Source organism: Leuresthes tenuis, unplaced genomic scaffold (genome assembly GCF_036924035.1).
Source record: "Leuresthes tenuis unplaced genomic scaffold, fLeuTen1.0.hap1 SCAF_10, whole genome shotgun sequence".
NCBI classification, from domain to species: Eukaryota; Metazoa; Chordata; class Actinopteri; order Atheriniformes; family Atherinopsidae; genus Leuresthes; species Leuresthes tenuis.
In genome coordinates, this window is record NW_027325364.1 from 8508190 (window position 1) to 8523745 (window position 15556).

The window sequence follows — 15556 nt, forward strand, 5'->3', positions numbered from 1 at the left end:
GTATTTGGAGGTCTGATGTTTTGCTTTCTGTCAAGTGACCGGTGTCTGCCCTCTGCTTGTTTTGCAGATGATGAAGTTTGCCTGGGACAACTACAAACTCTACGCCTGGGGCAAGAATGAGCTGCGGCCTGTGACGAAAAATGGGCACGTTGGCAACATGTTTGGTAAGTGGAGGCACAGTGTGCCTGAAAGTCGTCTAGCATGCCTGTTGTTAAGATTTGTTGACCTTTTGTTTTAGGGTGTTTTATGCACAGCACAGAACAAATACGGACAATAGCTAAAAGGGGGGAAATTTGCATTATGATAGATGGAAGTGCAGCCTTAAAATGAGATTTGAAAGCAATCGTTTTGTTAAAAAACAAATATATTTATTTTTCAAGAACAGACATGGGGTCAACTCTTTCTCAGTTATGCATGGTTGACTTTGGAATTAATCAAGCCAGATGAGAAAAGGACAAACATTGCAAGGTTTCATTTGAGCTGCATTCAAACCAGAACTGAAAGCCAATTCACCTCAAAAGGCAAAGATAACGAAGCAATATTGATTCTTTGACTCATGGGCTATGCTGTATTTTCCGTAATTAGATATTCGGCATGGCTCTGCAGAAAATGTTAACTTCAAGAGAAACACAACAAGGATACAAAGCAGCAGATACCAAGTAGCTAGTCTGTTAATATAGTTTTACAAAGTTTAATTATCTGTTGCCTAATTGTAAATTAACTGTTATCAAGTCAGATTATTGAATGACAAAATCCTCATTTTGACTGCAAACATTTTTCAAAAGGTTTAAGAATTTGCACTTGAAATGATTTTTCTCAAATTTATTATGATATACAGTAATGTGCAACAGTCTTGATCCACCCTGAATTTTTTTCTTTATAAGTTGCTTCCAAACAGCAAGACTTTCTGTAATCTTTTAATGTACTCTGGATAATAGTTATCTTTCTGTTGTTTACTCAAGAATAGCAGCACGTTAAAAGGGAGAGAAGTTAGAGAGTTTACATGCGGTAGTCAGTGGGAGGACTGAGAATGAATCTCCCTATTTTTGTAGCCCAGGGAATTCAATAATAAACTTCTTCATTGGAGGAGCTGCTTTGTGTGTTTAACAGCGCAGGTAAATCAGTGGATTAGCATCATCACCAGATACGACTGAGGGTTTGTCTGTGGAGCAGCAAACCTTTCACCCAATCTCCACATGTTAATGATTATCATGATCTCAGGAGGAAGAAGCAGTTGTTCTGTTTCTTAATATTTAACACAATTAGCTCATTGGCCAAGCTTCTCAATAAGCTTGCAAGCTGGTGACTCGGGATGATCAATGAGTAACATCTTTAGGTCTGCTATGCTTTACTCTTCCTCACCAACAAATAGCCCCATCCTGACTAAAATGTGCCATTTTAGTCAGTCATAAGCGTAACAAACAAGGTACCTAACTCGAGAGGTGAACTCGTGTTGACAACTTTGCAAAGGACAAATTTTGAATTCTATCATTTTGGACTTTGCTACCAGCAGCCTTTCACAAACATGCATAAGTTGTTCCCATTTCTTTAGAAAATTCCAAAGATATAATACAAAATAGTATTTTTGCCACCAACAAAACGATTACCAAAGCCATTTGCTGTAAACTTTGCAGACTTCTGCACAGTACGGCAAACATGTTTTATGAACAAGAACATTTTTAACAATTAAGACCAGATGTAACATGAGGCTGTATCAGCTTCTGTTTATAGGGTGCTTCAGGTCATTATGGGTTTAAAAACGGAGTTGAAATGTAACAAGTGTCACCTGTTTGCATTTCAGTGAGCTTTTGGCACGGTATCTTCCTCAGCTTTCACTCAGCGCAGAAAACCTCAGAGCCTGCCAGGGGAGTCACGGTCTCCACCAGCCTCTAATTGGATCTAGATCCAGAGGGGTCCTCAGGTCCTTCTCAGTGAAGCGTATCAGTCAGCTCACACTGCTGTGCTTGAGGGATATCCCACAATACAGCCCTTAATAAAAGCTGGATCAGCTCTAAATATGACTTGGATGGGTAGTGTCTTCATACCTGAGGTCTTGCTCACTCTCATCAGCTACAGGGATTAAGGATTATTAAACAGATGACACAAGCTCTTTGGAAAATATGTTCCCTTTGGTGCTTTGGCTCATGTGAAGTTGTAAAGAGGAGTCAGTTTGAAGCAGAGCCCTTAAACCATGGGATGGCTAATGTTTCAAGGAAGCCAATCCAGGATTACTTTCTAATGAAAACTACCCAATAAATCATTTAAACACCGATTTAGAAAGAAAGGTTTGAGTGCTAGTTGGAAGTTGGCCAACATAAGAACCTTCTTCACTTATCAGGTTTAGAGTGCATTTCAAGTTTAAAGCAAAATCAAATCCCAAGTGCTTCCTATTGAGGTAAAGGAAGAATGGAAATAAGTTAGAAGTTAGAAAAATATGTCCTAAAGTTTTCGCCATGGTAATGTGTGTAGTACAGAATTTATGCTTTTGCATTCATTCAATTGGAATTACAGAAAATATCTCAAAATAGGTTAACTTTAGGATGGCTCGCAGAGCTCATCATCAGTTTGACAATGAAGAACAATAATAAACCAGATTTAGACACACTTGTTTTTTCATACTTTATTAGTATGGAATGAAATCAGCTTCTCTGCATTAATTTAGAAACCTTGTTTAATTGAAACTGCTTTCTTTATTTGACCTTTTAGTCCTTGGTTACTCATTTGTGTGCCTGGAAACACTTCATACCATAATACCCTCACTTATTACTGTCAACAGTGAAAACATGAAAAAATAATCAAATGCCATTTTATCACAAAGACCTTTATGATACTGAGAGGCACTGATAGTTTTCAAATTTGAGATGTTCTCAAGATGAGATATCAAAGCTTCATGTAATCAAGCTGCCTGTGATGTAATGCATAATTCAGAAGTAATAACAGCCAAGGATACTGAAAACTAATTGGAAAAAAAAACTAAAAAGAAAACTTGAGTGGTGATGGGATGATGATGGAGTCTGTTACAATGATTTGTTTGTATTGGATCTGCATTTAGCAGTGACTCACTGCTGTGTCGCAGAAAGTAAACTCCAAAGCAGACTCGAAGCAGTGAACCTTGATATCAGCTTATTAAAATGTTTTGCTGGCACACAGTATTAAGCACTCTATAGCTGGTACAACAGATTAAGCACAAACAATTTGTGTTTATCTGGTTTGATCCACTGAAGCCGTATTTATATTTACCACAAGAGGTTAACAGCAGTTTTTACTGTAATGGAGGTTTTAATTTATAGCCCGGTGTCGGTATTTAACTGCTGATACACAGCCAGAGCACTACGTAGATGCATTGTGCATTGTAATGCCATGCTATGCTTTCAAGGTAATTGTGTTAACATTCTTTGATTTACTTTGGCTGTAGACTTGGTATTCTCTGCCACTTTGTTCAGTATTGTATTTTGAGCTCTTGTGGTATTTTAAGTCTAAGGCAGCTGCATTCACACATAGATAGATGTATGTGAGGGGCAAAGATATTCAACCTTATGTACCAGTGAGTCAAAAACAATGAAGGGAAAGCATGTTTATATGAAGCAACATTCAGAACAGCTTATTCATTCTCACTGGGATTGTCACAGTTTAAAACATCATACAGGAATTATTTGGAATTAGATGAGAACTTTTCTTCGAGGTGGAATCAAAATCTACAATCTGAATCACAATTCTCCCCACAGATTTAGATGAGCCTATGTGATATTATGATAAGATGTAGAGATGGCTGCTGAGTTGAGCTTTTTAGGCAACAAAGCTCTTAGCAAGCTTGCCTCAAAAGGATTTGTGTATATGTAGTTCAAATAACACATTGATAATGGAAACTTGTGTCCATGAAACGTGTTAAACTAAGTCACGATCGCTATGCTAACCAATTATAAAGTCCCTACCCCAGTCCAGTTAGTATTTAATTGAACAAAGCTACTTATAGCTGCCTGGTTTTAGATATTTGAATCCTTTAGACAGCTATGAACTAGCAATTCAGCCTAAATTTAATGAACCCAGCTTCTCAAAATCACAAGAAAAAGCTTTTATATATGTGGAAATTACATCAGTCATGGCTTATGTTAGAAGTTTCTGACATATTACCTAAGGTTGACTTGGTTTCTTTTGGCTGCCCTCTGGGGGAAGCTGCACATATGCTTTTGTGCTTGTATTATGTATTACAGATCAGTTCATAATGGAAGGTCTAAGTTTTTTAAACAGCCCGTCTTATTCTGAGTATGCACTTCTCAAGTAATTCTGCTGTAGGGGGTGAAAGGTTTCTCATACTTAGCAGAGAACTCCTGAACCTCTAGTAGCTAATTGCCATCTTTATCAGTGTGGCACAGCTATCCGCTAAGCAGCGTACTTTAATGCAGATCCAATCGATATTCAAACAATATAAGCTGGAGTAAAATAAGCTATTTATCTGTGGAAGCACAGTTAAGAAATGACTCATTCTGCAAGTGTTGGGGGAGGGGAATGGCTTCCTTCAACTGAATTAGGTTAATCTTGTAAGAAAATATGTTCCCAGCCTGTTAGAAGCTGGCATCGTTTTCCTTTTTTTCCTGGTTTGCTACACAGTGTATTATCTATGAGCACCAAGAGGAATAGAGAAAGGGCATCTTTCTCGTGAGTAAATGTCACATTGTGAGAGACAGTGCGGGAAGCCAGGTATGAAATTGCATCCTGTGTTCTTTAATTTAATCCCAAGAGTAGACAGAGATGCTGCGATATTGGATCTACTGTAAGAATGGCGGTGGCATCAGAAGCTTGTCAATATGCTGAAAGTCACCAGAACGTCCCTGCTGTTCGACACTCATAAAAAGCACAATCCCAGCCACAGATGTGTACGTCTTTATCTTTATCACACTTTCTCTTTATTTTTTTTTAATAATCTGCCTTTAAATCTTTCTTTGAGCCCTGCATTCCTTTGTATTTTTAACATAATCTTTCTCTTCATTCTTTTGTCTCAAGGCTGAAAGCATCCTTTTCTTTTTTCTAAACCAAAGTTTTTTTCATAAACTTTTTCTCGCATTTCACTTGCACAGATAAAATGGAAAAAAAAAAATAAATCAGAATATCATTAGTTTATTAAAAGCTTTCTTTTGTCTCAAGGCAGTTACAAAGCTGTTTGGAGTTTTTCTGCAGTTGATGCCTCGTTGTGAGATTGCGTAGGAGTTCACGTCTAGAAATTCAGAAGAAATATGAATAGTCACACTCCTGTTGATTTATTTTTTTATTTTCTCATAGAGATAATATGAAATCAAAGAAAAAAATCACAATTGAAAAGCATCTTGCAGCTGATTGATTGGATATCAAACACCACCTTGTAGCCCTGCAGTGACTCCTGTTTCCCTTTGATTTCAGTGGATACTTCATGTGAGCTTAATATTAAATTTCATTATAAAAAAAGAAGGAAATCACAATCATGTTTAGTGTGACATTTGCTTTGTCTTCAGCTTCAGAAATGATTTTGGTCAAATATGACGTTCACTCAGTGTCACAGAGGGGCTGCTGGGCTTGCCTCACTCTCAGTGCCTGAACAGAACTACAGCATAAAGAAAGGGACTGAATGCTGCTCATTGAGAGAAAGTTCAAACTCCTTTTAATTTATTAATGACATGCTGACCTCTGTGTTGGAAAGGCATATTTTTCATTTGAAGGTTTGACACAACTGTTCGCAGAACACCGATCGAGTGAGGAATCTGTTAACTTGCTGTTTTCATGCAGGGTTTTGTTTTCCATCGATTTACGATGTAAATTTAATTTAAATATCAAAAGTCAGGAGCTTTAAGGTGAAAATGGCTTTGACCCAGGAAGAGATTGTCTTTGTTTGGTTCAGCATTTAATATTCTATAATTTACATGTGTTAATAATTTAGAGATTGGCCTTGAGTTTCGGCGCTGATAATATCGGCAGATTTTACCGTGACTGACATAAATCTCTGAAGAAGGTCAATTGGATGGTGTGTTGGATGTTTTTCATGCTGCTATTGACTTTTAGAGTTGTTTACTGGTATTTAAAATAAAATGATTCTGCAGAGTTATGAATCTGGAAGCAACTTGAGTCTTCAGGATGCTTTAAACCTGCAAGAACTCTCACATGGGAGAAATACATGAACATAAAATTGACTTAATACATTTTAGGTTTTAAATGACAGCTCAATGTGAAATCCAGCAGTTTCTAAACATTATTTTATTTTAACTTGCTGTGCATGAAGGAACACGGCTGCTACCATTGTGACATGGTTACCTCTTGTTTTGATTGGCTAATAAGTTGGTAAAAAAGGTCAAATCTGGTGAAAGGAAGAAGATAAAGAAAAAAAACGGTCATGTGGTTTTTGCTTGCAGAGGACAGATAAATTAAACTTTTTTCTCTGTCGCGTAGAAGGAGATTGAGTTTGTCGAATGTTAAACACGATTCTGAGGCTTCATATTGTGATCTCTGCATAAAAATGACAAACCCAGCTCCCCAAAATTCAACACAGCACAACTTTTATTTTTTTTCAGTATGGTAGTATTCCCATCCTTTATTTCAGTAATATTATCAGTACAAAGCTGTAAACATATTCTACGAGACCTGCACTTAAAATGCTACTTCGGTAAAATTGAACGTACTCTGTGCTTAAAACTATACTCTACGAATGCTTTATTTTATATTAGCTGGATATTATTACTCAAGTGCTGATTATATTGTCCAATAACTACTAAGTTTCACTTGTGGAAACTACTGAGCTTAATTATTACATAATGTTATGTTTTATGTTTAAAAGTCCTAATTTGCACGTTAACTAGTAATTTAAACAATTAGATAAACGCCTATTTACAGAGATAGTGCTATGTGTTGAGGTAGAAGTAGATAAGAGCGCTCAAGTCAAGTTCAACTATTGGCAATTTGGGCTTGAATGCTGTCATTGAGTAAATGTGTTAAACACTGTAAAGTCCTGGTTGTTGTTTCCTTACAAAGTCACTACTATTAACACTTTTTTTTTTCTTCTAAACTGTGTGTTTGGTCTCATTAAACCCCCGAGAGTACAACAGATAGTGTCTAATTAAGACTCATTTGCTGATGGACGTTGAGTTGTTTGGATAAAAGAAGAGTGTAAAGTTTGGCTTCCATTAGTTCATATAGCAGATTTATATTAAAGAAAAATAAATTGGAAAGAAAGGGTCTTTTTGGGCACATGTTCCCTGCTTGCAAGCCAGAGCTCTCTGCTGTGAATTATTTTCAATATTTGGCCCCCAGAGTTCTTCTGCCCCATTTATATGGTTGAGAGCATTAACTAAAGCAGCTATGGTTTTATATTTCCAATTTATCTTGGAGCCAGATGACAGAAAGCCTTTTCGCCTTAAAGTAAATGATGTTAAACACAAAAAGGGTTTGATTCCGAGGAGCTAATATATAGTACATAGAAGTGCTGCATGCTTAGTTTCCTAAAAGAAGATGCTGATTTGGATCCTTGAACTGGCACTGCTGGTACAAGTAAATCCAAGCAAAAATTCTTCACCCCTTCATAGGCTGTGTGGTCCCAGTGGTCTGAATCATTATCATATGAGTGAGATAATTAGGCTAATGCTTAGTATATATGTTTTGATTTAAGAAGATCACCTTCAGGCTGCGGTCATATGAACATGTTTTCATATAAACGGCTTTTCACAAAAGAAAATAAAAGAAATCCCTGTCCAGAGATATTTTTTTTCGTCTTTACAGTTTCAGAAATTATCTCTGTCCAAGCTAACACACCTTAAAATGTATGACATGACATCTCACATACACTGGCCAGGTCCGTCAAAGACGGTTGGTTGTTTAGTTGTAGGAAATATGATGGAGGAAGAGTGCAGTGAGGTTGATTAATACAGGATATTTAATTGATTAGACTGAAGAGATTCAAACGTTAAAGTGACACAAGGTGGTGATTTCCGGGGGGGGGCGTGAAAAATCAAGTAAGGACCCTTATCAATTCAATATCAATGAACTTCTCAATGAACATGGATGTTTGTGTCATTACCAGAATACTCAGTTTCTCTTGGTCCAGATGAGAAAGAAATCATCTTTAAAATGGAAAATATTAGTGTGAATGTGGTCTGAGAAGCATGTGAGATTTTCACGGCCAGACAACTGGCAACAAATCAGAGCAGACAGCTTGTTTATGTTATTAATGTTTTATTACTATGTACCTTAGAAGCAGGGCTGCTTCACTGATCTGAAAACAAAGCTGATTGTGAAGAGGCAGCTCTTGGACAATGTCCAGTACACATTTTTCTTCCTCTGCCTTTGTTTCCAGTCTGGGAAAACGCTCAACAATGGTCCCTCAAGTGATCTCAACATATCCATCTTGTGTCCTTGAAATCTAAGACTTGTTTTATATTCTCTTTTGGCTTCTGTAATGAGGTGGAAGTGATATTAGTTCTCCTGTGCTAACCTCATGTGAGGTTTAAAGTGGAGGTCCTCCTGACTGGCACAGAAACTCTCTGAACTCCTTACAAACAGTCAGACTCTAAAATCAAATTATTTCTTTGTTACTTCAGTTCACAAAAATTCCTTTCGAAGTTTATTTGGTTTTAAAGAATCACCTTGTGTTACCTGGGAAGGAGTTATTTGACATTTTGGGAAATAACTTTGCCTTTTTTTTTTCCCGAAGAGTTGGTTGGGAGGTTTTATAGGAAGTAAATGCTATTAATATCTAATAGGTCATCTCAGCCTAAAGACAGATAATAATGGACTATCAGCACATGTAAAGCTCATAATTGACAGATTTTTATCCATCGTTGTTCAGAAAATGGAATGCAACATAAGAATTCCCTTTTTGTGTATTTGGATGGGTCAATCATCTCTAAATCAAACAACTGCAACTTTTGGTGCTATTTTGACAGTTTTCTCATGCTCAGCCTATGTTAATGAATGTGCATGTGGTATCTAAAGTGAGCTGTACTTGAACAGTGTACTTCAGTTGGAAGTCTTGTAGCACTGGGATCACTATAGAATATATTGGACACCGATGTTATCTCAGTCATTTTAGATGAGGCTCTGAAGCATCTTCCTTTCCATTTACTAGCCTTATTAGAATTCTTGTGTACTACTACAACTTTCTCCTTTTGTTTAAAAGTGAGAAGCAAACCAATCCCACCGTCTAAGTGGAGGATTAAAGAGATGCTCATCCCTCTGTGAATGACGTCATTACCCCTGTGTCTGCTTATGTGGGTCACTAACCGAAACACATTGCACATTTAATGCCAGGCCAAACCCGTTGTCTCAGCAGATGCTGAGGACAAGACTTGTGATTGCACTGAAAAAGAGAGAACATTGCATTAGGTGTCACAGTTGCCCCTCCCTCCCTCCAGAGATTTTTCATCAACAATAGATGTCCCATGGCTGTTTAGGGGATTGGCCACATGCTGTTACTCACAATTGCTCCCCAGCTATCTCCCCATCTGCAACAAATGAAAGAGTAAAGTCCTCTTTTTACACATGGTTTTCTATTTGTCTGCCTTTGTTTTATGATTATTTATTGCTTTATTTTTTTTAAGTTTGTTTCATGACCCTGCTTTGCCCTCATTTTTTCTTTTTGTCACACTATTGGCAATTTGGGCTTGAATGCTGTCATTGAGTAAATGTGTTAAACACTGTAAAGTCCTGGTTGTTGTTTCCTTACAAAGTCACTACTATTAACACTTTTTTTTTTCTTCTAAACTGTGTGTTTGGTCTCATTAAACCCCCGAGAGTACAACAGATAGTGTCTAATTAAGACTCATTTGCTGATGGACGTTGAGTTGTTTGGATAAAAGAAGAGTGTAAAGTTTGGCTTCCATTAGTTCATATAGCAGATTTATATTAAAGAAAAATAAATTGGAAAGAAAGGGTCTTTTTGGGCACATGTTCCCTGCTTGCAAGCCAGAGCTCTCTGCTGTGAATTATTTTCAATATTTGGCCCCCAGAGTTCTTCTGCCCCATTTATATGGTTGAGAGCATTAACTAAAGCAGCTATGGTTTTATATTTCCAATTTATCTTGGAGCCAGATGACAGAAAGCCTTTTCGCCTTAAAGTAAATGATGTTAAACACAAAAAGGGTTTGATTCCGAGGAGCTAATATATAGTACATAGAAGTGCTGCATGCTTAGTTTCCTAAAAGAAGATGCTGATTTGGATCCTTGAACTGGCACTGCTGGTACAAGTAAATCCAAGCAAAAATTCTTCACCCCTTCATAGGCTGTGTGGTCCCAGTGGTCTGAATCATTATCATATGAGTGAGATAATTAGGCTAATGCTTAGTATATATGTTTTGATTTAAGAAGATCACCTTCAGGCTGCGGTCATATGAACATGTTTTCATATAAACGGCTTTTCACAAAAGAAAATAAAAGAAATCCCTGTCCAGAGATATTTTTTTTCGTCTTTACAGTTTCAGAAATTATCTCTGTCCAAGCTAACACACCTTAAAATGTATGACATGACATCTCACATACACTGGCCAGGTCCGTCAAAGACGGTTGGTTGTTTAGTTGTAGGAAATATGATGGAGGAAGAGTGCAGTGAGGTTGATTAATACAGGATATTTAATTGATTAGACTGAAGAGATTCAAACGTTAAAGTGACACAAGGTGGTGATTTCCGGGGGGGGGCGTGAAAAATCAAGTAAGGACCCTTATCAATTCAATATCAATGAACTTCTCAATGAACATGGATGTTTGTGTCATTACCAGAATACTCAGTTTCTCTTGGTCCAGATGAGAAAGAAATCATCTTTAAAATGGAAAATATTAGTGTGAATGTGGTCTGAGAAGCATGTGAGATTTTCACGGCCAGACAACTGGCAACAAATCAGAGCAGACAGCTTGTTTATGTTATTAATGTTTTATTACTATGTACCTTAGAAGCAGGGCTGCTTCACTGATCTGAAAACAAAGCTGATTGTGAAGAGGCAGCTCTTGGACAATGTCCAGTACACATTTTTCTTCCTCTGCCTTTGTTTCCAGTCTGGGAAAACGCTCAACAATGGTCCCTCAAGTGATCTCAACATATCCATCTTGTGTCCTTGAAATCTAAGACTTGTTTTATATTCTCTTTTGGCTTCTGTAATGAGGTGGAAGTGATATTAGTTCTCCTGTGCTAACCTCATGTGAGGTTTAAAGTGGAGGTCCTCCTGACTGGCACAGAAACTCTCTGAACTCCTTACAAACAGTCAGACTCTAAAATCAAATTATTTCTTTGTTACTTCAGTTCACAAAAATTCCTTTCGAAGTTTATTTGGTTTTAAAGAATCACCTTGTGTTACCTGGGAAGGAGTTATTTGACATTTTGGGAAATAACTTTGCCTTTTTTTTTTCCCGAAGAGTTGGTTGGGAGGTTTTATAGGAAGTAAATGCTATTAATATCTAATAGGTCATCTCAGCCTAAAGACAGATAATAATGGACTATCAGCACATGTAAAGCTCATAATTGACAGATTTTTATCCATCGTTGTTCAGAAAATGGAATGCAACATAAGAATTCCCTTTTTGTGTATTTGGATGGGTCAATCATCTCTAAATCAAACAACTGCAACTTTTGGTGCTATTTTGACAGTTTTCTCATGCTCAGCCTATGTTAATGAATGTGCATGTGGTATCTAAAGTGAGCTGTACTTGAACAGTGTACTTCAGTTGGAAGTCTTGTAGCACTGGGATCACTATAGAATATATTGGACACCGATGTTATCTCAGTCATTTTAGATGAGGCTCTGAAGCATCTTCCTTTCCATTTACTAGCCTTATTAGAATTCTTGTGTACTACTACAACTTTCTCCTTTTGTTTAAAAGTGAGAAGCAAACCAATCCCACCGTCTAAGTGGAGGATTAAAGAGATGCTCATCCCTCTGTGAATGACGTCATTACCCCTGTGTCTGCTTATGTGGGTCACTAACCGAAACACATTGCACATTTAATGCCAGGCCAAACCCGTTGTCTCAGCAGATGCTGAGGACAAGACTTGTGATTGCACTGAAAAAGAGAGAACATTGCATTAGGTGTCACAGTTGCCCCTCCCTCCCTCCAGAGATTTTTCATCAACAATAGATGTCCCATGGCTGTTTAGGGGATTGGCCACATGCTGTTACTCACAATTGCTCCCCAGCTATCTCCCCATCTGCAACAAATGAAAGAGTAAAGTCCTCTTTTTACACATGGTTTTCTATTTGTCTGCCTTTGTTTTATGATTATTTATTGCTTTATTTTTTTTAAGTTTGTTTCATGACCCTGCTTTGCCCTCATTTTTTCTTTTTGTCACACTTCATCCCAATAGGTGCAATTAAAGAGCATGAGGTCACTAGGTTTTGCTGAGAGTTGTCATGCAAAATGAGCCGTTTCAAATGACGCAAGCTGAACCCTTCACCTTTCTTTCATAGCATGGCTGGAGACCATTTAAAACCAGTAGAATCTATTAGAAAATCCCACAGGCCCTTTAGATGATGTAAAACACTAACAGGGCTTCTTATGGAGGAGAACAGAGTGAAGAGATGGTTGGAAACTTGATTTAACTTGGATCAACAACCCAAATGATAAAACCCTGGGTATTTATTTACTGGCTGGAGTTGTGGCAGAAAGGTGAAATCATTTTTTTATTATTATTTTTAGAAAAATTTGGGGGTTCTTAGGGTCTTTGGATCCCCTCAAAGAGATTAGTGATTTTTGTTTGTTTTGTTTTTACCAATTTTCAGTTTTGCATGATTTTTAAAAAAAATTATTTACTGCAAGAATGCAGCAGCACAAAGTGCTGCTTAAAAGAGACTCAAAAGTGGCTCAGACATGCAAAGATGCATGCATACGAACATTATTACTGCTGCTGTTAGAATTACATGACACTTAACTTTATGTTCCTCTTTCTTATGCAAACTCCTCCCATTTTTGTTATTCAAGGAACATTTTTTATTAAGAGCACTCAGCTGGCAACAGCTTCCATTAACAATTGCCTGCCCGCTCCTCCACCCACATATTAGACAGAGTAGACATGTTTTCCCTCCTTCGCAATTACTTCCCAGTGCGTCTTGTGCCCGGTCATGAAGAGGGCATTGTGAAGGTTAGTGAAGGCGGGAGGAGGGAGTGGCTGCCTCCATTGTCATTAGGGTTAAACGAAAGGCTTCACAAATGGTGCCTGTCGCCACCTGTCACATTGCAATCACAAGCAGAGGGAAGGTTGTAACTACCCACCCACCTTCCATTTCTATCTGCCCCATTAAGATGTAATCATCACATCTCCATAGCGACCAGTATCAGGTGACAAACCAAGATCTGGGCCTTCACCCGTCTTTAGAGCAACTGTCTATACGACCCAAGTTTTAAAAAGGTTGCTTTGGGATGCTTTGTGAGATGTAAATAAAAAATACAATGATTTACAAAATTCATAAACCAATATTTGCTTACATATGTCCAATGTTGAAAGGGAAACATTTTATGATTTCATGAAAAATATTGACTCCCCTTACATTAAATGGCAGCACTACATCTCAAAAAAGTTGGGACAGGACCATGCTTACTACTGTGGAGCACATCTGGTAACAGAGGAGAGCAGTTGTTGGACCTTTGGAAGAGGAATGTTGCCCCCTTCTTGTCTGATATGGTTTTCTAGCTGCTCAATAGTCCTCGGTTCCTGATGGTCATGATGCCCCAAATGTTTTAATTGGTGAAAGGTCCAGACTGCAGTTAAGCAATTTAGCAGATCTGGAGGGTATTTTTATGTTGAAAGAAGAGCAACATTTTAAAGCCTTTTTGGTGGAAAAATGTTTGACTTTTCTCTCAAATGGCTTTGATTAGAGTCTAGCTTTGTTTACCAGTAAGCTCCACTCTGTTGTTCTGGTTGGGGTTGAAGTTTTTAACGTGATATATTATGTTTGGCAAATAGTTAATCCAGTCAACCACCACATACCTTTTGACAGTGTTTGCGCTTTTCCAAACAGTATCTAAATCATTCCCTTTAATATAACGTCTGACAGATGAGTCTATGAGTGAGCTAGTTAGCCTGCTTGCTGATATTACGAAGCTCTTGCTTGTTATTTTAAGATCCACAGAGTCACCTGCACTCTGAGTGCTGTGCTTCCTCTCTTCAGAAAAAAGCATAGTCTGTCTTTGATGGGTCCAATTGCGTCTGAGAAACAGACCATTAAAGCCATTGAGCGTACAGTGCTCATAAATTGATAGTAATTTCATTGGGCCTTAAAGAGGAACTTCCTTTTGTTCTTTTAATATGCTCTTCTTAAGGTTATATGCTGGAACCATATCTCAAAACCCTATTTAGTATTGTAAGTGAAACCTATCAGACCAAGCTTGTTTCTGTGTATGTTATAGCCTATTTAAGACAGTTCACTCCCCAAACTTAGTGAAACTTATGGCAAAATATTTCCTCTGTTTCTTTCTCTGACTGCTGTGGTATGCTGGAGTCCTTAAGATCCAGTGAGATGACAAACTTGACAGTAAGCCTCCAGTAATGTACTCTGGGGGCAAACCTCCTGTCGAAGCAGGTTTCATCCTGCTGTATGTAATGAAGGTTCTGGAAAGATCTGCATGAGCTGGCTCTGAAACCATGACAACTGCCCTGAGATCACAGTGACCACAGCTCCCTCAAAGTGGGCCAGTGTTTCACTCGTAGCATGAGGTTGTGACAGCATTAGGAAAACATGGCTGTGTGAAGATCATGAGAAGTTCTGTAAAAATAGAAACCCAGAGGAAAGTGGGTTCATTTTCTTTCATTTTTGGTAATCTTTGGCAAGCTTTTTCAGACTAGACATTTAAAACATTTTTTGACAAGATTTCTTCCCTCACCTGTTAAAACTATTCTATAGCAATACAAAGCAGAGCACATGACAACATGAAAGCAAATCCATCTTTGATCATCATCAACTAATTCAGCTCTTCCCTTCTTGGATTAGAATAAATTCCCTACAGTGAGCATAAGCACAAAATCAAGCCTCTGTGTAGGGATTATAGTCAAGATGATGGAAAAACTGGTTGCAAAATGTATGACGAAGCAGGAGGATTATAAGGGATTGTCCTCTATGCTACTGTAATGATTCAATCTCAGACTGATGTTTTCAAGGGGGAAGGTCAAATTTTCTGCATCCAGATGAAGCCACAAAAACCCGTTATGTTTCTCCTTCTTGGCTTTTGATTTTGGGATCCTTGAACTGAGTTTGTCATAAGTAACCACGATTAGTCTGTGATGACGTGAATCCAGAGTTACTCATGGCTCCTGTCCAACTTGTGACATTCTGTTTGGTGTGGAGTAATCAGTGCTTGGCTGTTTTAATCAGTCTTTCCTTGCCAAGCTCTTAAGCTTATGGCAGTATTAAGGAACAGATTTAGATTCATTCAGTCATTTTAGTGACTATGAATATACAGGGCTGTTTTTAGCTTTTGCCTCATCGCATCCTGTCTTTATTCTCAAGCTGAATTTTCCACTAAGTCGCACAATAAATACTCGTCCTCTGTGTGCCCCCATGTCTGCCCGACTATTCATTGACAGTGAAACATGAAATCCACAGTTTAAACTCTCCTCACACTA

At 37.9% G+C, this 15556-nt stretch overlaps 1 protein-coding gene across 2 annotated transcripts in view; it reads left to right on the forward strand.

Annotated features, from left to right (window-relative positions):
- Window positions 1–15556, forward strand: part of LOC140316109 (mannosyl-oligosaccharide 1,2-alpha-mannosidase IA) — a 189288-nt gene that overhangs the window by 85378 nt on the left and 88354 nt on the right. For both annotated transcript variants that reach the window (XM_072393817.1, XM_072393816.1), the window contains exon 2: window positions 68–164. In XM_072393817.1, the coding sequence (XP_072249918.1) occupies window positions 68–164 (97 nt within the window). The remainder of the gene's footprint in view (window positions 1–67; window positions 165–15556) is intronic.